Consider the following 25950-nt stretch of genomic DNA (forward strand, 5'->3'; position numbering starts at 1 on the left):
AAATCGGCTCTGCCCCACCCTGTATATGTTCTTCTAATTTTTGATACACATTCTCTCATCGTAAACCGCACCCGGGCAACTTGAGACGGAGATCGATAATGATGATGATTCTCTCATTTTTACTTTCCTTGCCCTTTTACCATAGGTAAGGGAAGTATTGCTTTCCAAAAAAATTAAGGTACTCTAATTTCAAGTTTTCTATACGTTTCAAGGTCCCCTGAGTCCAAAAACATGATTTTTGGGTGTTGGTCTGTGTGTGTGTGTATGTCTGTGAACACGATAACTCCTAATTTCTAATTAATCGATTGACTTGAAATTTTAAACTTAAGGTCCTTATACCATGAGGATCCGACAATAAGAAATTCAATAAAATTCAATTCAAGATGGCGGAAAAAATGGCGAATAATTACTAAAAAACCATATTTTTCACATTTTTCTCGAAAACGGCTCTAACGATTTTCTTCAAATTTATACCATTCATAAGCCCTATCAACTGACATGAGTCTCATTTCTGGAAAAATTGCAGGAGCTCCGTAATATTATTGAGAAAAACGGTGGATAATTACTAAAAAACCATGTTTTTCACGGTTTTCTCGAAAACGGCTCCAACGATTTTCCTCAAATTTATACTATGGATAAGTTATTCATAAGCCCTATCAACTGACATGAGGCTCATTTCTGAGAAAATTGCAGGAGCTACGTAATATTCTTGAGAAAAATGGCAGATAATGACTTGAAAACCATGTTTTTCACGATTTTCTCAAAACTGACTTGACCGATTTTTTTTCAAATTCATACCCTGTATAGTTATTTTATAGCTCTATCAACTGGCATGAGTCTTTTTCCTGGGAGACTGATGGGGGGGGTCCACCCCATCCTTGAGAAATGGACTTTGTAACCTCCTTCTCGTGCATGAGGTAGGTAGGTAGAGCAGTTTATAAAAAGAACACATAGTCCAGATATTTCATCTGTAGAACAGCTGTTTTGACGACTTATAAAAAATCAACTCAAAGGAAAAAGTACTCTGAAAACAATTATATATAAACATATAGAGTAGTCTTATCGTAGTTTCAAATATGTTGCCGCCAATCGTCATTATGTTATTCCCCTAAATTATTCTCGTTTTTAAGAATGAGGCTTACAGTTCAATGAGCAAGGAAAGTTGTGTGAGTGTACCACACCAGATTTTTTAATCTATTTTCAGGTGAATGAACTCCAAAATCTCTAGTGAATCGACTTGTATGTCTGAGTTAATAACCTTACCTCTTCAGAACCGCTGTCCTTTACAAGATCGTAGTTGATTGTTCCAGGTTTGATGGAGTCAATCAAATCAATCACTACTCTTGCATCCTTGACTGAAGAATCCTGTAATTATAAATAACATTTGTAATATTATGATAATTATATAAAAATAGTTTGGAGGAAAATAGTTTGAATTTGGTTTGATACAAGATTAAACATGAATTACTAAAAAATAGAAAGAATAATATGGAGACAGTGGTAGAATTCTGATAAGGAATCATAGAAATGAAATTATTTGAGAATCTAAGGAAAAATGACAAGTCTACGCTTGACTCTTGTCAAGTGCGTACAAATGACGTCGAGCGTAAAAGTGTGGATGACTACTATGCCAGCGCTCGCCTTCACTTGCCTTCATTCAGAGTATTGTCGTGACGAGGCGGGCTACGGCCAGATAAGCGAAGGTCGAGAAGTTCGCGTGGAGCTTAGACCAGTTATAGAATAGACAGGCTTGGACAGCCAACATCTACCGTCAAACCGGCTAACTTGGGACAGTAGTCTTACTTGGGACAGTTCAACCCCTTCCCTCCAATTCCAACTTACCAGCTGTCTGTGCAATTCATTCCGACTTCTGGCATTGTGGATTTGTTGGGAATACATCATTGAAAATATTTAATAACGTTTTGAACATCTAATTAACAGCTAAGATACTTTTTTAACAGTCATAACAATCTTCTATCACTAACCTAGAAATTGAGCCTTCAATAACTTCTATTGTGAACACTAAATTATTAAACACAATTATTTTATCTATTATTCAATTATTTTACAGTTGAAGTATTTTTAGTATGAATATGAAACATATTATTCAAAATCTAATGTCACGAGTTAGCCTTCAACCACTCAATTGTCTTATTTCGGGCAAATTATATTGGTGTCCCAAGTTACCCAACCTCTGCGGGTAACTTGGGACACCATTTTTTTTCTGAACAGGTTGGAATAATAATGAAATTGAATGAATATATTTGAAGTATTATTAAAGACCTAAGTTTTGAGCACAAGAGTAATAAACTATTAAAATAATAATGGAACTGAATTTCAAGTCAAAGTTGAAAACTGTCCCAAATTAGCCGGTTTGACGGTACTGCCATATCACCATATCGTGACGTCAGCATCGGATAGAAAACTTTTCTGCAGTTTGTTTACATTGTTTTCTATCCGATGCAAACGTCACGATATGGTGATATGGCAGTAGATGTTGGCTTCATCGACTTTCAGTATGAATATACAATGGGCCGTGTCTATTCTATAACTGGTCTAAGGCGTGGAGAGCCGAGCATCCACATACACTGTATATCCCATCCACACTCTCGTCAACCACTTGGCAAGAGTGTGGTCTAGTCATTATGGGTGGTGTAAGGACCGATACATTTTAAAATAATGTTATTTCGTCCAATAAATTGATTAAACTGGTATATTTCAAATGGAATGGGATGATATTTGTAATGAATTAATGAGAATTTCAATGAATGAGATTTCAAATGTATACATTATGCCATTTACAGAAGGTAGAGTGGGCTAAAACGGTTCGTCAAGGCGAGAAGAATAGGGTGGCTTCGCCATGTTGAAATAATTGCCGATGAACGAATGCAAAAGGGAATATTATATAAGAAACTGTAATCTGTAAGAATAAGAGGGAGGCCGAGGGTTCGATGGATGCAGGATGTGGAGAGAGACCTGAGAGCGATGGGAGAGAGAGGTTGGAGGCAAAAGGCAGCAGACAGAGAGGCTTGGAGGCAGATTGTGGATGAGGCCAAAGCCCACATCGGACTGTATCGCCAGGATAAGTAAGTAAGTAGAGTGAGCTAAAAAGTCGTAACTCCACCAGATAAAGAATGTTTTCATTTCAGTTCCTACAATCAAAATGTCGAAAATCACCTATTCACTTTTCAGAGTTGACATCAGACAGATGTTCTCTCATTAGGCGTTCTCAGCATGCAATAGAAACTCTGTAGCAAATATTGGAGAATAGCAAAAATTTCGTTTTAAATATTTCCCTTCAGTTCATGTATTGTTTTAGGACGTGTATGGTGCACCTTGCCATCAAGATAACCCACAGCGTATTATGACTCAATGACATAAGGCTGTGCAAAGGATAAGAATAAACTTTCTGCTGGTGATATTTTTTTATAGTTTTTCGATTTGTATATCATCAAGCTATGGAAATGAAAAAGTTTTCTCAGGAAAAAAACAATATTGCGATCATTACTTTTTAACATATGAGAGCCTAAAGTTTACATTTTTGGGGCAGAACATTTCAAATTGGGTAAGAGATAAAACCATGAGATTTATAGGATAAATTCTTCATGGTATTGTTGATTGAATAAGACAAAAAGTTTCTGAAAATATCAATTTTTGAGAAAGTTATCTAATTTACTAAAAATTAACTTTCAGCTGAGTTATTTTAGGTCATTTTTGGTAAATTGAATAACTTTCTCAAAAATGATACTTTCAATAAATGTTTGTTTTATTCAATCAAGGATGCCATGAAGAATTTATCCTCCAAATCTCATGGATTTATCTCTTACCGAATTTGAAATGTTCTGCCCCAAAAATGTAAACTTTAGGCTCTTTTATGTTAAAAAGTAATGATCACAATAATTTTTTTTCCTGAGAAAACTTTTTCATTTTCATAGCTTGATGATAACATCGAAAAACTTTAAAAAATATCACCAGTAGAAAGTTTATTTTTAGCCTTTGCACAGCCTTAAAATGTGGTAATGCTGTCAAAATATTCTCTGTGCGGCAGTTATATCACCATAGTGCTCCCATCGCTATTGCACGTTCCAAACCAGACCCATCGACCCATGATTACTAAATAGCAATGCATTTACATCAATTGTTTTAAATATTTCCCTTCAGTTCATGTATTGTTTTAGGACGTGTATGGTGAACCTTGTTTTAAAGATAACCCACAGCGTATTATGACTCAGTGACTTAATGCTGTCAAAATATTATCTGTGCGGCAGTTTTATCACCATATTCATAAAGTTAATAATAATTAAATTTTTTATACATGTTTTAGAAAAGAATATTATGATCACCCCGACACATATTATTATAGTGGGGTATCATAATTAGAACTATGTTCAGTATTAGCAATTTTGTATGTATAATGTAACAATTATGTATATGTTTTATCAATAAACTCCTCTGATTGCAATTCATTGGCAATCAGAGAAATTATTATTAATTATTATTAAAGTGATCCCATCGCTATTGCACGTTCCAAACCAGATCCATCGACCCATGATTACTAAATAGCAATGCATTTACATCAATTATAAAAAAAATCGAACAACCACCGAGTCTAATGAGATAGATAGATAGATAGGCTGGAGGGCGAAGTTAGGGCGCAGCCGGCCCTCTCTCCCACTTAACCCTCCTATACAATTCTAATGCATCTACATCACAACATAAGGAAATAATATCTAAATATAATAATAAGTAATATGATAGAAAAAAAATGTATATATAAATCAATAATTGAAAAAAAAACAATTTCATTCAATGAGCTGCAAATTGTCACAATCGAAATTTCACGCTTCCCTTCGCCACTCTGTATTCATTGATCCAGAAACATGTTTCAAGTTACCTGGAAGCTGCATAAAGCAAAATGGGCGCTTTTGATTTGCAGGCTCTATGTGGGGGATAAAGCCTCACATAGCTCTGTGGCTGTACAAGGCAGTAATTAGGTCTCAGGTTATAAATGGATCACTAGTCTGGTGAACAGGGTACAGCCACAGCCAAACTCACAAGTCTACAAAGGATGGGCACACTTCTAGTCACTGCAGCTTTCAGGAGCAGCTTGTCAGCAACTCTTGAAGTTGCTCTTGGCTTGATGCCATTGAGCATTTATATAATGGCAGAAGCACGAAAATCAGCCTATCGACTGAAAGTTGCAGGCCAATGGAGAGAAGGCCTGTCCGGAACAGGCCACTGCACAATCACCAAAGCTGTTGCCACAACCCTGTGCTTGAAATGACGTCAGATGTCATGAGTACGTAGATGGTTTTCACTAAACTTTTCTCTATAATTATTATTTAACGAAAATCCTAAATAAATGCTGTAAATCACCCCGAAGACTTCTGCTACTGCAGACATTGACAACAGGGTGAACAGCTAGATGGAAATTCGATGAGAACTACTATCCAAAAATTAGTTGCCAGCCCGGGAATCGAACCCGGTACCTCCCAATTGCCAGTCAGGAATGCTTACCCTTACACCAAACTGACAATCTCTGGATAGCAGCGCTCATTTTATGCAAAGCCACAGCGGCCAACCAGTTACAGATCGAATTAAATAGAGAATGCATTTATTCAAATGCTAATTAATATATAATTATTATTTAACCAGATTGTCAGTTTGGTGTAAGGGTAAGCATTCCTGACTGGCAATTGGGAGGTACCGGGTTCGATTCCCGGGCTGGCAACTAATTTTTGGATAGTAGTTCTCATCGAATTTCTATCTAGCTGTTAACCCTGTTGTCAATGTCTGCAGTAGCAGAAGTCTTCGGGGTGATTTACAGCATTTATCTAGGATTTTCGCTAAATAATAATTATATATTAATTAGCATTTGAATAAATGCATTCTCTATTAAATTCCATCTGAAACTTTTCTCTGTTAAATTCTGCTCCAGAGAGAAGTAGAAGTCTGAGGAAGGGCCCTATCTCAAAGAGGTAGCCTTGTCTGGTACACAGACAGTTCTCTCATTAAAGGGAAATCTGGCTACGGGGTGTACAGTGATTCACCCAGAACACAAGTTTGTGCAAGTCTGGGACAACACTGTACCATCTTTCTGGCAGTGATTTGGGGCATCATGGCTTGTGCCAACATAGGCATTGCCAGGCGCTATTGCGACAAGCATATAGTAATCCTATCAGATTGTCAGGCAGCTCTCAAGGCTCTTGACTCCAATGAAATCAAGTCCAAATTGGTGTGCGAGTGCCACAAAACACTCAGCAGGCTTGCAACACGCAACTCTGTGCATCTTGGTTGGGTACCTGGCCATATAGGCATAGGATGTAACGAGCGTGCAGATGAGCTTGCTAAGCGGGGTTCCAGTATGCCATTCTTTGGTGCAAAGCCAAGCTGTGGCATAAGCAAAACAACTGCCTTCCAAACAATAAGTAAATGGTCCAGGGACTTACATCACCAGCAATGGCAAGGTCACCCTGGTCAAGCACTTGGCAAAAGGCTGCTGGCAGACGCAAGCCCTCGCTTCACCAACTGGCTGGTGAGTCTGGGTAGAGGTCAGGTCAAGCAGTTGATCCCCTGATAACTGGACATGGCCACTTCAGGAAACATCTCCACACAATTGGACTCAGAAATGAAAGTCACATGTGTAGGCTTTGTAATTAGTTTGAAGAGACTGCCAAGCATATCATACTGGATTGCGAAAGACTTGGGGCTAGACGAAGGGCTCTGTTTGGCTGCAAGCAACAGGTGAGGAATGGGATGTTAGTATAGGGAAAAAACTCCTGTACCTTGTAAAGGACACAGGAGTTGGATTGCCCACCTAACATACTTGGGACACACAATAAGCTTCGGTTGACGTGTGGGGTTCTTTGGACCTTTTAATCCGTCCCTTCAAAACATAAACATACCTGGAAACCCTTCAAAGAGCTAGTCTTGTTTGCAGCCTGTAGTTTGTTGTTGACCCAAGAGACGATTTCCCGTTCCACGATTGGACTTCCTGTGTTAGCCAGCTGAGTGAGCACAGATAATGTGTAGGCTCTCATCAACTGCCAAATTAGCGCTGAAAATAACATTTTATTAGGCATCATTTTATGATTTGTTCAACAGAGAACAAAATACTCAATCAAAGCTAAGTGAATGCATTGTATTCTATAAAATACACTTTGAATTCACAGCTAAAATAGACTAAATGGTATTCTATCACACATAATTTTCATTATTTGATGGATTAAAGAGAAATATTTAAGATTAAGGCCCGGTTGCACATAAGCCGGTTAAATTTTAACCGTGATTAATTCCACGAGAACGAATCAGAGAAAGCTTTTTGAAAAGACGGCTTCTCTGATGGTTCACGTGGAATTAATCATTATTAAAATTAAACCGGCTTTTTTGCAACCTGGCCTTAGAGTAATAAATTAAGAGTAATCGAATCAAATAGGCTTGGAACTCAAAGGCACAATGGACGGTAGGTTCGAGTCACTTGAAGGAATTCATTTTATGAGCAAAACTTTAAGATGAATGAATTATCAAGAGTTCAGATCTACCAAATCAACAGTAAACACTTGTTATAGCACATTAATAAATATACTTTCATTAAATTGATTATAAAGTAAGAAATATTCTGTAATTTTTTTAAATAATTTTTTTTCAACTTACCTGAACAAAAATAATTTAACTTAAATAAGATGAAGATTTCTTAGGCAAAACTGAATTGAACAGCTTAATAATAATAATAATAATAATAATATCGAGTGGTGTCAGAGTTTTCAGATCGCAACTTATCAATTTCAGGGCCTCTGACATGACCTGAACAGTTTAAATTAATTATTGTAAAAAATTACTCCGCCATGAATTTAACAGCTAGATAAATTTTAATTCTTTAGACCCCAACTATACGGGCGTCTTATTCTTAGGTCTGAGACGCGTTGAATTTATTTTGCGCGTCTTCAGAATGCATGGTGTCTTATGAGGAGAGTCTATTTCGCTCGGTGAACGAGCGAAAAAATTTAGCGCGTCTAAGACGCCCGTATGGTTGGGGCCTTAAGTGAGTGTTAAATGCTTAGTGTTATCGTGGATTACACTACAGAGCTAAGCTTTCTTTTAGAAAAATCCTCTAATCTTTCCAATTTGGTAAACGTTTGACGTTCATCTAACAAAGCTGGAATTTCCACGATTTATAAAAATCTATACAAAGCACGAAATTTTCACAATAAATCAAAACCATACCAAGAGTTAGAGTTGCATTTCCATCATTCAAGTCTGTGCCAGCAATTCCCACAAGAGAAAATCCAAGTTGTTTTCCCAATTCAACTGCGTAGTTACAATTTTCCAATTTCTCCATGAATTTACGAAGTTTTGAAAATTTCCTGCAATAAATTAGTCCAATATTGTATAAATAGTAATATTGAATAATAAAAGAATATTGATTATATAATAGTGATATTTATGATGATCTAGAGCCAGTTACATGCAGATCGATTTTTGAAGAACGTATGATTTTTTACCGTCCTTATAAATTCTACCAGATTGAACGGAGCTTGGCAAGCACATGATGTGTGCAAAAACGCATAATTTGTTGCCAAGTTATGTTCAATCTAATAGAATTTATAAAATAGAATTATAGTACCCTTTAAAATTAATAAAATATTAAAAAACAAGAATACAAATTGTAACAAGAAAGTAGCCCTGAATTCATACATTCTAATAGAATTTATAAGGACGGAAAAAATCGGACGTCCACAAATGAATATGTATGTGTAACTAATCTAAAGGTCAAATGCTCTATCACAGTTAATTACAAGTGATGTACAGTTCTAGAGTGTTCAGAGATTTTATATTTTTTCGTAGGTCTTTAAAAAATATAACAGAGCTTTTATTTTTGGAGCTGTAAATTATACTTTTGAAATTTGATTCATCTTTCATATAGTATTTGCAAAACTTGTTTTCGAAGTCCCATCTCAACAGACAGATGGATAGCGAAAAAATTGCATAAAACCTTGTGTTTATTTGCATCCTAGCAACCGACATGCAGTAGTCATGCCCGGAATTTTAATATGCCCGGATCACAGTTCAATAGATTCTCATCTTCAACTGCTTAAGCCAAGATCTCGATATTTAACAAATTAAATCAAATGATTTATTCACTCAAAATATAGAAATGTTCACAGAATATACAAGGACAAGTTTAAAAGTGAACAAGTTACTACTCACAAAAAGTACATCAGTTCATCAACAAACAATAAATTATTTCATTTGAATAACACAACTTATAATAAACTTCATCCATTTTATAATTATCATCAAACGAAACCCAAATCAAATGCTGCAAATCACCCTGAAGACTTCTGCAACTGCAAATATTGACAACAGGGTAAACAGCTAGATGGAAATTCGATCAGCGCTACTATTCAAAAATGATTTGTTTCCTCCATTTTGTTTATTGAAGTTGACTAAAGCTGGATTCGCACACAACCATGAAAATGTAATTCCCATGAGTTTTAATTGTTCTATTCCCACTCAGCACGGCCGAGTGAGTATGAATAATCCAATTAAAACCTATGGGGATTATATTTTCACTGTTGTGTGCGAACTCAGCTTAAATATGTTTTGTTTGTATCTGTTTTTCAACTGTTATGTTTCTTTTAAATTGGTGTTGTACCATTGGAAGTTGAATAAATAAATATTGAAATATACAGAGTTATCATAAAATAATGGTGCCATATCGAACATTGTTTAAAGAAAAACCAAATTACTTACAGTTAATGTTGTTTATTCATCTAATTTGTCGTCTCAAACATTTATTACATAATTAACAAATTTCAATATGTGCGCTCTTAGTCGCTCGACAAATGTCCAAACGATAATCAATTTCTCTCCAAACAATCGCTAAAAATTTGTTCGGTTATGGTTGTCATAGCTCCATTAATACCACAAACTGTAATTTACCACAAACTTCAATAACCACAAAACTGTGTTTCAAGTGATTCAGGTCGAGAAATTTTTTGTGAATGTTTTTGATGTAACCCCACAAGAAAAAATCGACCTGAACTCTTAAAAAACAGGATTAATGACAACCATAGCCTAAGAAATGTTAGCGAATGTTTGGAGAGAAATTGATCATGGATTGGACATTTGACGAGCGACTAAGAGCGCATATATTGAAATTTATTAATTATGTAAAAAAAAACTGTCTGAGACGACAAATTAGATGAATAAACAACATTGACTGTAAGTAATTTGATTTTTCTTTAAACCATGTTCGAAACCGCACCATTATTTTATGATAACTCTGTATAAAAGGGGTATTCACAATGTTGGAGTTAGCTGGCTAAGTCGAGCTATTAGCTATCTCCAGCTATTTGCTAAGTCTGTGTTAACTCAATGCTATAGTGGTACGTTAGAAAAAATTAACAGGCGAGATAGCAGATAGCGCAGGTTTGAGTCTGCTAACTCTAGCTATCTCTGTTAAAACAGCAGCCATATGTTTATAATCTTACTTTTTCAAACTAACTGTAAGGGCCGTTTGCACAGTATAGATTGCTAAACTCGATTAAGTTAATCCGAAAGTTTAAACTTGAATCGGTTTTCTCAGTGCATTTACTAATCCAGTTTAAGTTAAACTAGTTTAGCGTTAAGTTGGTAATAGAATGTCATCGTTTATAATATTATCAGGAAGGCTGATTTTTACAGCCATGGTTTTGTTTACAAACCATCAGTAATTTGAGGTTATGTAGCTACTATTTTAGTATTTTCTTGTTCTTGTTCAAAATCCACAAAGTTGTAAGCTGTACGATTCTAAAAGTGAAAAGCGATCAAGAAATTCTTTAAAAACTTATGTTTAGTTGGCACCAGAAAATATATTTTAGAATGTAAGATAAAAAAGTTATTTTGTTACGCTTGAATCTACTATGATCTTCCTCGTTTATTAGAAATCTCTCGAAAGCAATATATCTTATTTATGTGTTATTAAAAACATGTTTTCCAATCGAAGACCACTGTTAAAAATTGTCTTATTTTCTATCAAGTGGTTTATTCAATCAAAATACTAAATTGGCAGTTGCTGTACTCAAGCAAAACCGTTAAAAAAATCTCTATCCCAGAAATTAAAATTATTTGTTTTTGCATAATTTTTCTCAGTTTCAAAATTTCTTAGCAGTCTTATCTTATTCAATCGCATTAAAAACTTCTATCAATTCCTCCATTACAATTATTTTTACATTCAATAATAATGATTCATTATAACCTAAATTAATAATAATTATCGTCTACAGAAGCATTAAAAACAACCGTCGAAAAATAATTTACTATAAGCTGTTTCCCCATCAAATCTTTACAGATGTCAAGTTAATCCAAATTATTTGGTTTAAACCTCCTGTTTTGGAGGTTTAAACTTTCCAGAGTTTAAACTCAATACAGAGTTTAAACTGATACTGTGCAAACGGAATTTTAGTTTAAACAAAAAAAATCCAGATTTGGTTTAAGCTTTAGCCTAAACTTACACTGTGCAAACGGCCCTAAGTTACACAAATTATCCGCTTGGATCGCTACTGCAGTTAGCTAATAGCAGATGGTTTTAGATGGGTCCAGAGTTATCAAATAGCACTTTAGCTGGCTAAAACAACATTGTGAATACCCCTGATAACTCTGTAATAAGAATTACCTGTGAACTCTGTTGTAATTGACTATGCCAGGCTTGATGATGTCATACAGCTGGAAGATGATAAGGCCATCAGCTAAATCAGAGTAGAGCCAATTGACACAAGGAGTGACTCCCATTGAGTTCATCCAGTTACGGTAGGTCTTCTCCTCTCTAGTCTCCTCCAAATTTTCCAGACCCTCAATTTCACCTTCAGGGCGATCTAGACCAGGATGGTTGTTGAAAAGATTGGCTACAAACGCAAGATTCAACTTGTAAATGCCATTGACAACATCGTTGGGAGTGACGAACGACCTACAATGCAGCTTAGCGGCTTGCTGCAACATTATTTCAGCGCGTTTCGTCATGTCAGGTTCCATGAGTGCTTCCATTGAGATTTCGCTATCCGGAGGAGCTATCTGTCGTATCAGATGCGAATAGATTTCTGAATCGGAGATGTCGCTTTGGAAGTTGTTGCATCTTCTGGCCACACCCGCGTTCGCCAAATGGTAGTTGACCCATCTGAGAAGGATTGCTTCGGGAGACAGCTTCATAAGGTCTTCGATGCCTTCGCCATGGGAGAGCAGTGTAGCCAACCCGGGGCAGTTCTCCAGGGTGATCTGATTGAACAGTCCGATCCTGATGATCTGCCACAGAAGTCCCAGAACCAAGTGCGGTTTTCCTTTGGCTAAGTTGTGTGCATCAATGTTGACAATGTTGCATCCGATGGACTGGCTTGAGTTCAACGCTAATGTCAGATTTTCCAGTTTTGTGTACAATGTTAGATTCTTCTTGTTGATTGCTCTTTCATCAATCGTATCTGGACAGGAGTGGTTGATGATTTTGCTGAAAATAAAAATAATCGTCTATTATAAAGATACCTAACTTCTGATTTACAAAAATGTAGAGGTACATTAGACAGTAACTTCGCAGAGTAGTACGACAGTAGGACGTAGAGGAGTATAGAAGTGAATATTTAGTGTGTACAGACATAGACAAGTGTATAAGAAGTATACTTGTTATATCTTAATGTTAATTATCTCTTTTCTGTATGGGGCTACTTGTAATAAAAATAGAAATAAAAATAAAAATCTTAGTACCCTTTTTGAATTACTTAATCACAACATGTTTCTATTCTTAATGTTAATGTTTTGAAGGGACTGAGTCAAAGATCCAAAGGTTCAAAGACCCTCACACGTCAACCGAAGCTTATTGAGTATCCCAAGTATGTTAGGTGGGCAAACCAATTCTTGTGACCTTTACAAGGTCCAGGAGTTTCTTCCCTATACCAACATCCCATTCCTTACCTGGTTGCTTACAGCCAAACAGAGCCCTTTTTCTAACCCCTAGTATTTCGCAATCCAGTAAGATATGCTTGGCAGTCTCTTCAGACTGATTACAAAGCCTACACATCTGAATTTCATTTCTGAGTCCAATTGTGTGGAGATGTTTCCTGAAGTGACCGTGTACAGTTATCAGGGCAATCAACTGCTTGACCTGACCTCTACCCAGACTCACCATGTTATATCTTGAAAAGATTGGGTGTTAAATAGCACATGTAAAATCAGAGTTGGGGGTGTCAAATCACTAAATAGGAATTTTACTAAATTTACTAAATAGGAACATTATTACTGTCTCAGTAAGGGTACAACCACACTGAAAGCGGAGCGTGGCGTAGCGTTGAGGAGCGTCGTGAACAATATCATGTCAAGTAATGAGCTGCAACACACTGGAAGCGTCTACTCGCAGAGCGGAGCGTGGCGTCAAACTTTGGAACAAGCTGGTTTTTTTTTTGGAGCGTCTAAAAGCGGAGCGTCAAAGTGCGAGTGCCCTACTAATGTGCCCTACTAGTGGCCTATTCTTGTACACAATAATGCAAGTATTAATATAGTAATAAGTACATAATGCAAATAAATTCTACTACATTTTCCCACCATCTACTACAGTAGTATATTTGTTGTTTGCCCAAATTCCCCTGTAATGTGTATTATTTGATTATTCAAAAGATAAAATTAATTTATTGCATTTTCAAATCAAAAGTAAGGCTTTTCTAAATAATTATTATTCAACGAAAATCCTAAATAAATGCTGCAAATCACCACGAAGACTTCTGCAACTGCAGACATTGACAACAGGGTTAACAGCTAGATGGAAATTCGATGAGAACTACTATCCAAAAATTAGTTGCCAGCCCGGGAATCGAACCCGGTACCTCCCAATTGCTAGTCAGGAATGCTTACCCTTACACCAAACTGACAATCTCTGGATAGCAGCGCTCAATTTATACGAAGCCATAGCGGCCAACCAGGTTACAGATGGAATTAAATAGAGAATGCAATTTATTCAAATGCTAATTAATATATAATTATTATTTAACGAAAATCCTAAATAAATGCTGCAAATCATTTCTAAATCATTTCTTTCATATTTCTATGAAATTTAAAAAAATCATTAATTCTCTCACCATCTAGTAAATATTGTGGGGGAAATTTGATTCATATTTTATTTCATAGGTTATAAGTGTATTTCTAATGAGAAAAGGACACCTAGTGTTATTACAAGTCTTTCTTCAGCAGATATTGGATTCCTCCAATAAGTGACTTCAAATCAGGCTTCACTTTTGTCAAAACATAATCAAAGGTTGAAGTTGACATTCGCATGTACTCAAAAAATCGGGACTCATGCTTCCTTAAAACATTGAACAGATGGTGATATTCATCAAATAGTTGACTATCCAAGTTAATTTTATTAACCCACTCTGACCTAGCAGGCTTAGCTAATATCCAATACTTCAAGTAATTGTTCTCACAAAGTAATGTCCGTGCAAAATTAGACAACGCCATTTTTTAGATCCTTGATGCTTGACGCTCAGACGCTTCCTGTGTGTATCATGAATGAAAGTAACCACATCACGCCACGCTCCGCTCCGCTTTCAGTGTGTTTGTACCCTGAAAGAAATATCTTCCAGTTTGTGTGAGCTGTGAGGATGGGTGACATGTCGCACTTCTACAACGGTCCGTTGGTTTTCCGATCATCTTGCTTTTAAAAAATAACATTTATGGCTGTCTTTATAAACGATTCTTGGCCATGTACGGTATCTTGCTTTTAAAAAATAACATTTATGGCTGTCTTTATAAACGATTCTTGGCCATGTACGGTAGGGTTTATGACAGCTGCTAGAATCTTTCTGATTGGCTACTAAGCAGCCAAACAAAACATTTTTAGGCTCAACTCACACTTACGCGACTCAAGTCAAAAAGAGTCTGCGACTCTAGTCTCTTCTCGACGCAGCAGGTTTTTCAAATGTAGACACTCAGATTCTAGTCTCCGCGACCTCACGACTGTGGGACTGAGTCGAGCGTCGACTCGACAAGTTGGTCAAGCCTCGACTTGAGTTGCTTAGTACCGTGCATTTTTAATGAAAGTGAGATTTTATCATTTTAAATAAGACTTAGAATTAGATAAGACAAGAAGACTAAGAATTAGATAAGACAATATATTCATAATAATTAATAAAAACAATATAAAAGCTTGTAGTACCCTTTATTATTAAAAACTTTGGAATATTTTAACGACTAGTTTCGTCCATAGGTCATTTTTTCCAAGTTATGATCGAAACTAGTCGTTGAAATATTTTAAAGTTTTTAATAATAAAGGGTATCACAAGTTTTTATATTGTTTTTATTAACTTCTACAAAAGTTATAATACAAAAATTAAAGTTTTTAATAATAAAGGGTATTACAAGTTTTTATATTGTTTTTATTAACTTGTACAAAATTAGACCATATAAGTGAACTGTATTCATAATAATTATTATAAAATTTGTTACAAGCTAACTAGTGGTTTTTAGGGTCCTAGGCCCTGCTACTTCTATAGGATAATTCAAATAAATACGCAAATTCACCAAAACAATCTCACTCTATTGAAAAAATCCCATAACAAACATCTATACTCACTCGCGCTCTCTCTCTCTAAACATAATCACTCCTCAATCACGCTATTTCACGCACAACCTTCCTCTAGCGCGCCTCGGAACGTTCTCCCTCTAGTTTCGCCTCTACGCGGTCATCACTCTCTCAGCTCACCGGTTCAAAAGTCCAATTTGGTGGCCTGAGTGATGACTCCGCTATTCTAATAATTAATATCCTGTGAGAGCGGGGTGTTTGAATTGTTACACGTATTTGATCTTATATTTTTAATAAAGTAAGGTTAGAAAATGGAGTAGCATGGAACTGAATAAGTAGTGACAATGAGCAAGAAAGTCGTGAGGTCGAGAGACTGGAGTATCCTCCACTGGAGTCGTACGATTTGAGTCGAGGTAGTGTGAGTTGAGCCTTAGTTCGTTCTTTAGAAATTATAAAGCTGGACTCGCATACAACAGTGAAAATATAATTCCTATAAATTCTAATGGGATTATACATACTCGCTGAATGAGAATAGTCCAATTAAAACTCGTGGGAATTATATTTTCACTGTTAACTGTTGCGAATCCTGCTTGTCATTTATTTGTAGCTCATAAATGATAAGAGACTAAGTAATACATACCATAGTAAAATTCCATCTTTTGCTTTGTCATACAGCAGTTTTCCTTCGGAATCGATTGGCAGGAGATGTTTCAAATCAGGGTCTGAACCCAGGTTGGTGTTAATCCAATCAGAAAAGGCAAGTTGCTCTTCCAACCGTACAGAATGTGTAGTACCTGATGGAGAAAATTGAAATAAATATTGGAAAAGGCATGACATAATAGCAGGAAAAATGCATTTAGTAAGCAAATTTGTAATCGAGCATTTGGATTATAAACGGATCTATATAAATACAGGGTTGGGCAGGGAGGTATGGATGATTTGAATTAATAGTTACACACTCATTTTTAAACGAAACTCATCAGTACAGCTGATGATGCGTTGGTAAACGTGAAACCATGGTACTGCTTTAAAGTTTTTAATAAATTTTTAGTAAAATTTGACAATATCTTTGTTTTCTTATTATGGAGAGATTTAACAACATCACCATCAATTCTACTAATTTTATCAAAAATGTTTTGTAGTGTGTACCTTGGATGTTGCCATTTTAAAAATTAAAGAGGAAAAAAATTAAAACATTGATTATGTACGAAAAATGACATCTGTTAAATGGTTTCCGTTTTTATACATACACTCCTGTAGACGTTATGAGAAGTTGTCCATACTCCTCTGAAGCATTGCACGTGATACCGCTCGAATTTCTTGTGTTATTGTTTCACTCAAGGCTTCAAGGGTTCGTGGTTTGTTTATGTATACACGTGCTTTTAGGTAGCCCCAACAAACCAATTATTGGCCCTTACTTTTTTCGAGAAAACGGTCGAACCGTCACTGTCAATACGTATCGTTACCTAACGGTGCTGCGTTAATTTTTTCTGCCAAATTGAGAAGACGACGTATCAACGTCAATACTGTATGGTTTCAACAAGATGGGGCGACATGCCATACACCGAGAGCAGCTATGAGATTTCTAAGGAAGGCATTTCCTGGACGCCTCATTTCGTTGCGTGGAGATGTGGAGTGGCCTCCTCGGTAACCGGACCTGTCACCTTGTGACTATTTTTATGGGGCTACCTAAAAGCACGTGTATACATAAACAAACCACGAACCCTTGAAGCCCTGAGTGAAACAATAACACAATAAATTCGAGTGGTACCACATGCAATGCTTCAGAGGAGTATGCACAACTTCTCACAATTTCTACAGGAGTGTATGGACAAAAACAGACAGCATTTAGCAGGTGTTAATTTTCGTACATAATCAATGTTTTAACTTTTCCCTCTTTAATTTTTATAATAGCAACATCCAAGGTGCACACTAAACAAATAAATTTTGAGTTCCGTATATAAATGAGTGTGCAACTGTTATTTCAAATAATCCATACCTCCCTGCCGAACCCTGTATAAAATACGAGGGGCATTCAATGCACCTTATCCTCAAATTCAATCTAAACTTGTCTATTTTTTCATAAAAGTCGTACTCATGTGAATTAATCAAAACTAATTACATGAGTCAAAACATATTGTGAATTAAATAAAATTTAAAAAGAGTACTTGACGGTTTTTATTTCGTTTGAACAAAGTCAGTACTGTATTCAACAATAAAAATTAAAAATTATTTAAATTATGAACAGCATTTGATCTAGGTTTACAAAGTGAATTCAAAATTTACTATTGCTCTAATTCTGTTTGTGTGAAATTGACAAAGATTTATTCTTTTTTCTAGTTATCAAAATTAAGTGACTGTCTCGTTCATATTATTATGTACAATAACAATAGTGTAGAACTTCAACCACAGCTGTTAAGGAGTTCTTTTCTTTTTTTCCATCATAATACTGTTTCTATTATTATATTAAAATAATTGCATTGTAAAAATATTTGTAAAACATGTCAGTGTTGTGAATAAATTTCAATTCAATTCAAAAAACTTGCACATGAAGGCACTCAATATACAAAATTGGGCACTCGGAATAAAAATTTCAAAAAATATTATTTTTTAGTAGGCTTAACGATTATTTTAAATAAAGATATTTTTGGAAAGTTTAATTCTTCAAATTTCCTTCTGATATTTAGTTCTTTAGTCAATATTTGCAGTAGCAGAAGTCCTTAGTTAAATTTATTAAGCTTTCATTGGATATTTGAAATAATTATAAAAAGTAAGAGATTATTTTACCTTCACTCGATGCATCAGACATTCCTCCGAGAGTTTCCAAGTTTTCTTTCTTCGAAACCACTTGCTTGAATGTGCTTCCAACTTCATTTGCTTTGAGTTCAGTGCAGAGCTGAAAAGTAAATTACTTTTTTTACTGAAAAATCCATTTGGTTAACTTTTCAACCCGAAAAATTAAATGCTTCCTGAAAATTAGAATAATTGATTTTTACGGTTTCATTGAAGATATATGCAAATTCAGTTCTAGTTCGATAAATATGTTATTTCTATGTTATTATTGGATATTCTTTATCGATTAATACAAAAAGTAAATCATCAAAATTATAAGGAGAAAAAATAGGGTAACCTTGTGCTATTCCTCTCCCAAATTCAGTTCTAGTTCGATAAATATGTTATTATTATATATTCTTTATTATTTATGATTAATACAAAAAGTAAATCATCAAAATTATAAGGAGAAAAAATAGGGTAACCTTGTGCTATTCCTCTCCCAAATTTAGATAAGGTTACACATAGTCCGAAATAGGTAAATTCTTGTTGTTGTTCACTTCACAAAATTTTCAGTCCTCAATTTTTTTCACAAAGTAGATTTTTCAATTTAGTTGCAGTTATATGTAGTATCTGTGGAAAAGTCTTGTTCAGGGGTCTATTGAATGTTAAAATACAAACTAATAATAAGTAGTCAGCTGGTTATTAGAATAGGAAATTGCAAAAATATTAGCTAGTGTTTTCCCATGCAAGAGGACCCAGCTTGAAAGATTTTGTTTACTTTTGTTTACTTTTGTTATGGGAATGAAGCATCTTTAACACAAGGACACAAGTATTGGCTACAAGTAATCTCTCTGAAATAAGTACGTTATTCTCTCATTCGATCGAAGTATATACAACATACATTCGAATTTATTTATTCATATTCATTAATAAAACATATTTACAAACTAAGAGTGTAGCAATATAATACTAACATAACTGAACAACACAGTTCAAACATAATTTGGATTGTGTGACATTGCAAAAAAGACTTAGGGCCGGATTCCGAGCTCAGGATTTAGCTAAGTCCTAGACTTTAAACAGCTGGAGTCAGAAAATTGGCTTTCCAAAACGGGACGTAGTCGCAGCTTTTATAACAGTAGTCGTAGTTTTTATTTCCTCATTTCTATAAATTGGAAACATTTTTCCTTGACGAAATTAGACATTCCTAAATAATTCAAAAATAGCTGAATCTTTACACTATTCTCTCTTTATTTTATTTTGTGTTCAATTTTCTAGTTTTTCGAAATTTAATTCAAACGTGACTATGACAATGACTGCGACTACGCCCCGTTTCAGAAAGCCAATTTTCTGACTCCAGCTGTTTAAAGTCTAGGACTTAGCTAAATCCCAAGCTCGGAAACCGGCCCATAGTGAGTTTCTCAAAGGTAGACCCATGTATGAAGTATGTGAATTTCTTGAAACAAGAGACTCAGACTGGCAGTGAAAAATATACTGAATATATTTTTGAAATAACAAATATTAATAATGAATTATGCTCTTTGTAGTTACCAAACAATTCTAAATTAATAAAACAATATTGAAACTTGAAGTACCCTTTATTATTTAAAAAAATATTACAACGACTAGTTTCGACTATAGGTCATTTTCAAGTTGAAATGTGAAAATAAATAAACAAGTTGATACTATTTAATAAGAACATATGCTTATTTTCATATGATTCATTTACTTCTTATTCATTATTTTTTATAAGCATATGTTCTTATTAAATAGTATCAACTTGTTCATTTATTTTCCACATTTCAACTTGAAAATGACCTAAGTTATGGTCGAAACTAGTCGTTGTAATATTTTAAATAATAAAGTGTACTTCAAGTTTCAATATTGTTTAATTAATTTATAAAAGTAGCCCATTCAAGTCAAGTGTTTTTACAAACGATTCTAATATTTTTTCGACAACAATTACTGTTCTTGAAGAATGTGTAATAAAGAATTTTGACTATTGATTAATTTGTGTATTCATCTGTTCAACGAATCCAGGAAAACAAAGTTTTGAGAAAAATCGTCTATGTTCTAATATTCTTCCGGAACGCCGACATTCACAGAGATCTGGAGGTGGTGTTCGTCTCATCGGAAATTGGGCGCTTCACACGCAAGCATCAAGACAGGATCCGAAAATGAAAATGAATAATGAAAACACAAATTTGAAATTGTCAACTACTTTTTATGTGTGATACAACCACTTTTGTATGATAAAAAGTGGTTGACAATTTTAAATTTGTGTTTTCATTATGGAAAAGTACCACAACATCACTCACAACACAACTGTAAGGAAAATGAATAAGTTGCTCAGCTACTTGAACACACATATGCTTCGCAGATTGAAGCGGACCAAACCCTTCGAGTTGTGGAGTGAAAGTGCCAAAGTCAAAGCAGTGTTGATAAAGTGAATCGTTCAAATTCAATCATGGTTTTTAAATTATCATGATACATATGGAAATAAATTAGAAATTTCATTTGTTCAAATGCTAATTAACTAAACACAATCTCAGCTTGAACAGAATTAAATCAGTTAAGTTTCGTGAACATGATATATGATGTATACTTCTCTTGTTTATATTTCTCTGATCATAGTTGATCTCTGATCTTTACAACTCTTTTGTTAAAGAGTTAGTGGGAAGGATATTTTGAATATTCTTTCCGAAGAATGGACATTGATATGTCCAAAGCTCCGCCAATTTATGTAGATGCATAACAATATTATCTATAGTTATTCCAAATCGCTTTTTTCATATAATATACAGTTCAATAATTATTTTCTTAGTCTATATTATGTGAATTCATCTATAATTTTGCTGTATTGTAAGCTATTGTATATAAGTGTATAAGCCAGTATATATTATTGTAATCTACATAAATAAAGTACTCACTCAATCAATCATATTTTAATAGTTACTCACTGAAATTTCAGCCAATTTGGACGCATGGTATTTATTTTACAGTCGTTTTAGTAAGCTGACGTCAGCTTAGCGTTTGCTGATGTAGCGTCTGATGTAGCGTTTGCTCACATCAGACAAAAACTTGTTCAATTCCAAATCCGTTGGCACATTTTAGGCGCAAATAATCTAAATTTTGACACCAATTTATCACTTGAGATGATATTTGGATGCATTACTGACCATTAGTACTTGAAAATCAGCAAGCTGTTGCGTGGGGTTTACATTGGTCAAGTTTTCTTGAATTTAAGTTTTCATAACCTCAAAAGTATATAAATCTAATCTATTGTATTCTCAAATTTTTCTTCTCATTTTTCATACTTTTCTTGCACCATACCTTTTTATTTAATTGTTTTTATAAATTTCACATTGACTGACAACTGTTTTTATCTCATTTTTCCACTAGTAGGTTGGATTGTACCTTCAAGATTCAAGTTGAATTCAAAAGTCAAACATGTTCAATATCTACAAAACTAGAAGAAGGGTCTACATTGGCGTAGTGGATTCATAAAAGAACAGATTCTGTTCTTTTATAAACTTGACTTCAAGTTCGCAAATACAATCATTTTATACACAACTTGAATTCAAGTAATGAAGGGTCTACATTGGTATATTGGATTAAATTTCTGTTCTTTTATAAAATTGACTTCAACTTCGCTAATACATTCATTTTATACAAAACTTGAATTCAAGTAAACCTGACTAATGTGAATGTTCCTTCAAGGAGTTTGGGAATTGAACAAAATTTGGTCTGAAGTGAGTAGACGCGACACCAAATACGCATCATCAACTTACTCAAACGACTGTAACATAAATACTAAGCGTCCATATGTTTCAGTAAGTAACTAAAAAAATATAACCAAAATCTTATCTTATCAAAATCTCTATAACCAAATACACACCACATCTTGTTCACGATTGTTCACGAGGGTTAGTCATCTCAATGGTTAGGTCGGAAACTTTTCAAACTGCCTTAGTATACGAAAGAAATACGCTATTATTTCGTTCTACTGAGTTATACAATACACATTACTTGGAACTAAGTAATGAATAGGGTTTCTTTTAATAGATAAGACTAGTTTCCTTCTACTATATATTGTTTGCCATCTTTCTGTCGTGAAGATGTTGAGAAGATTCCATAATGAATATTTATAAGATGACAGCATCAGCATGTCAGCATGCCCTTGATCACATTATCAAGGATGTCATCTACGGCATCAACAAGGACATCTGAATCAGTATTCAAGATTAGAATAGTTTCCAACAATTCTCACATAAGTCCACTTAATTGCACTCATCACAGTACAATTGAGTTTAGTTAAAGTTGTGATAACTTCATAAAACTGCTCAAAAAAATTAGTTTGGCCTCAAATTTCCTGAAACAACTAAATTTTTAGTGATTATTATGTTTAATATTGAATCTTGATTAGGTATTTCATCCTTTTTATTATATAAATTCAACAGTTTTAGTTTCTAGTTTTTGGACAGAAAATTCTTGGAAGTGAAATGTAACCTACCTTATGGAAATGTTACTGTTTATGAAATTTGGGCGAAGAGCCTGTTTCTCACTCCCAGTCATTGATATATGACTTGTGATTGTATTAATAAATGAAATAAATAATCAAAATACAAATAAAAATAGAAATCTAAGTACCCTTTCAGATTTATATTTCTATTTATATTCAAGAGTAGCGCTAACAGAAAAAAGACAAATAATCAAAATTATATTTATAATTAAAACTACAGATTTTAAAACTATTTTAAAACAACTTTAAACTACCGATGCAATTGGAAATAACTTAATTGGGTACCCTATAATTTTCTATTTGGAGTTGAGAACCTCCTAATTGAACTCAATTTGACGATCCAGTTTGATTGGAATGCATTTGGAATATAATGAATTCAAATTCAAATATTCTTTATTCCATACAAAATACAGATTACATTGCACTACAGAGCATGTTTTACTGGAATACCCCTACAAGACTATTCGTCTGAGTGTAGGGGGTGGGTTCCTGTTACAGTGGGTAGCCAATAGTCTATTCATAATATTTTATAGGTAATAGAATGTCCGACTTTGTTAACAAGAAGAAGGTAAGTATAAGATAGTTTGTATTATAATTATGAAATTGAATATCACCTATTACATTGTTCATTGACGAAATTTCATAAACTGAAAAAGATTGATAAGAGTAACATATATACAGATTCGAGAATTGAAATATGAATAAATTCTTGAGATTGCATGAGTGGAATATATTTTGTATATACTTATTGTAATAAATAATGGTAGCTTCTCATATAAAAAATTACCGAGGAACAGAAACCAGCCGATTCCACAGTGACCATTAAAAAGAATATAGTAATGAAAATATGTAAATCTATAAACGATCAAATAGAGTATGTGGTAAATTATAAAGAGAAGAAAGGTAAGTTATGAAAATTGAAAAAAATCTATGTATGTATAAGAAAAGCTATCAAATTAATAGAGATGATCTTAGTGCCAATAAACAAACTGAAGCAGGTTTTCTGACGACTCCCAGCCCAGGCGGTACAGCCATCCCTCCACCTTACGCTTCAATGCAGCCACACTGCATTCATCCAGTGAAGGTTCTTAGTTCAATATTTTTCAATTATGTGTAGTATAATTCGCTTTAATCCATCAATGAACTAAAGGGGGATATAGACTCCTATCAACAAATAAAACTACGAAATCAACCATTTCAAATTATAGAAGAAAATAGTCTATTCGTACTCGTTCAAGTAATGAAATGTAAAGGTGCGTTCGTGCGTACAGACTTATGCGCCATGAACACGTGTATTTCGCTTTTCATCAGCTGACGCTAGGATTATTGTAACTGTATCTTACTGTTTCTTTACAAATATATATAAAGATGGAAATAAAATTGGAAGTTGCATTTGTTCAAATGCTAATTAATGAATAATTATTATTAAATGAAAATCCCAATTAAATGCTGTAAATCACCCCGAAGACTTCTGCTACTGCAAATATTGACAACAGGGTAAACAGCTAGATGGAAATTCGATGAGCGCTACTATACAAAAATTATTTTTCAGCCCGGGAATCGAACCCAGTACCTCCTAATTCCCAAATAATTTTTCTATAGTTGCGCTCATCGAATTTCCATCTAGATGGTTACCCTGTTGTCAATATTTGCAGTAGCAGAAGTCTTCGGGGTGATTTACAGCATTTAATTGGCATTTTTGTTTAATAATAAATACAGATATGATAAGAATAGCATCAGCTGATGAAAAGTGAATGCGCGTATTCATGGCGCTCAAGTCTGTACGCAGCTTTAGGCATCTTTCTCGTGAATGACTATGTCAAAAAATTATATTGAATGATTTACAAAATATTCATCACATTTTGACTGCAATTAACAACAAAATTCTCGGGCACAGTGTACATGAGATTTTCTTGACTGACTTAAAAAATATTCATCATATTTTGACTGAAATTAACAACAAAGTTCTCGGGCACATGAAATTATTCCTGGGCCAAGAATATATCCAGGAATATTTCATTGCTATTGGAAGTTTTTCTATGTTTTCAATGACATCTATTCCTTACCTTTTCAAACTCGCCAAAGGAGAGGCGCCCCTGGTGTTCTGTCCTTTTCTTATCATCGAAATCTTGAATGATAGTTCTCACTTTCCATCCTGGAAGTTTGAACCCGCATAGATCCAACGCTGTTTTCAATTCCGCTAAATCAATATAGCCGTCTCCATTTTTGTCGATCTGAAAACAATACATACATTCTCCATTAAACATTGAATGAAAATAATAATAATAATTCACTTCATATGTCTTTTAAAATCATTAATGAAAAAGGCTGAATATGCAACACAGTAAATGATCACGATTTTAAATCTATATAAATAAAAATCGAGCCTCAAATTTTGACATTCAATAAATTTTTATATAATTATGTGCATCGAATTTGATGATTTTTTTAGTAGTGTTCGTTATGTTCAGGACCAGGTTTATGGCCTAACAAATTTATAATCCGACTTCAGAACTCTTTCCTACGGTCCTTTAAAGTTTACATGTGAAAGTAAATTTCAATTTCTAATTTTTTTGTGTGTGAGTTCTTTTACATGGTAAAGTAATTTTTACTTTTGAGGGGAGATTTGTGAGCTGGCCACACACAGAAATAAAAATTAGCTGTTATAATCATTTGCGTCATTCAATAGCCGTCGATAGATCTGTTTTCACATGATTATGTTTCTACTGTTTCACAAAATTTCAATTTCTTGATAATGCCGCGGTACGAACGACGTCTAAACTTGACTCGTAGAACTCGGAATGCTGTAAATTTAGAATATGCACGGTAAAATCAGCAGCAAGGAGATATACGATTCAATTCTCAGCAAGCTGCATTCAACTATAACTAAAGATACAAACTGCTACACAACTAACCAAGCACATGGGAAGTCCATATTCAGATATAAATGTAATTACTGATTATTGGATAATTTACATCAGATTAAACTAAGGCTAAGCACACCCTAGCAGGCGCGGCTTGGTGATCAAGTGTTGATCTTATGGAGATTGCCTTATCACACCGTTCAACGCCATGCCCGATTCAGTGTGTGTGAGTTCTTCCATTCAAACCAATA

General features: G+C 34.4%; 1 protein-coding gene across 1 annotated transcript in view; it reads right to left on the minus strand.

Annotated features, from left to right (window-relative positions):
- LOC111060297 (plastin-2) overlaps positions 1-25950 on the minus strand; it is a 76961-nt gene that overhangs the window by 11562 nt on the left and 39449 nt on the right. The window contains exons 2-8 of the mRNA XM_039442837.1: positions 24902-25069; positions 18326-18434; positions 16179-16332; positions 11657-12478; positions 8224-8363; positions 6906-7057; positions 1264-1365 (exon numbers count right to left, since the gene is read on the minus strand). Coding sequence (XP_039298771.1) covers positions 1264-1365; positions 6906-7057; positions 8224-8363; positions 11657-12478; positions 16179-16332; positions 18326-18434; positions 24902-25069 — 1647 coding nt within the window. The remainder of the gene's footprint in view (positions 1-1263; positions 1366-6905; positions 7058-8223; positions 8364-11656; positions 12479-16178; positions 16333-18325; positions 18435-24901; positions 25070-25950) is intronic.

This window comes from Nilaparvata lugens, chromosome X (genome assembly GCF_014356525.2).
Source record: "Nilaparvata lugens isolate BPH chromosome X, ASM1435652v1, whole genome shotgun sequence".
Classification (NCBI taxonomy): Eukaryota; Metazoa; Arthropoda; class Insecta; order Hemiptera; family Delphacidae; genus Nilaparvata; species Nilaparvata lugens.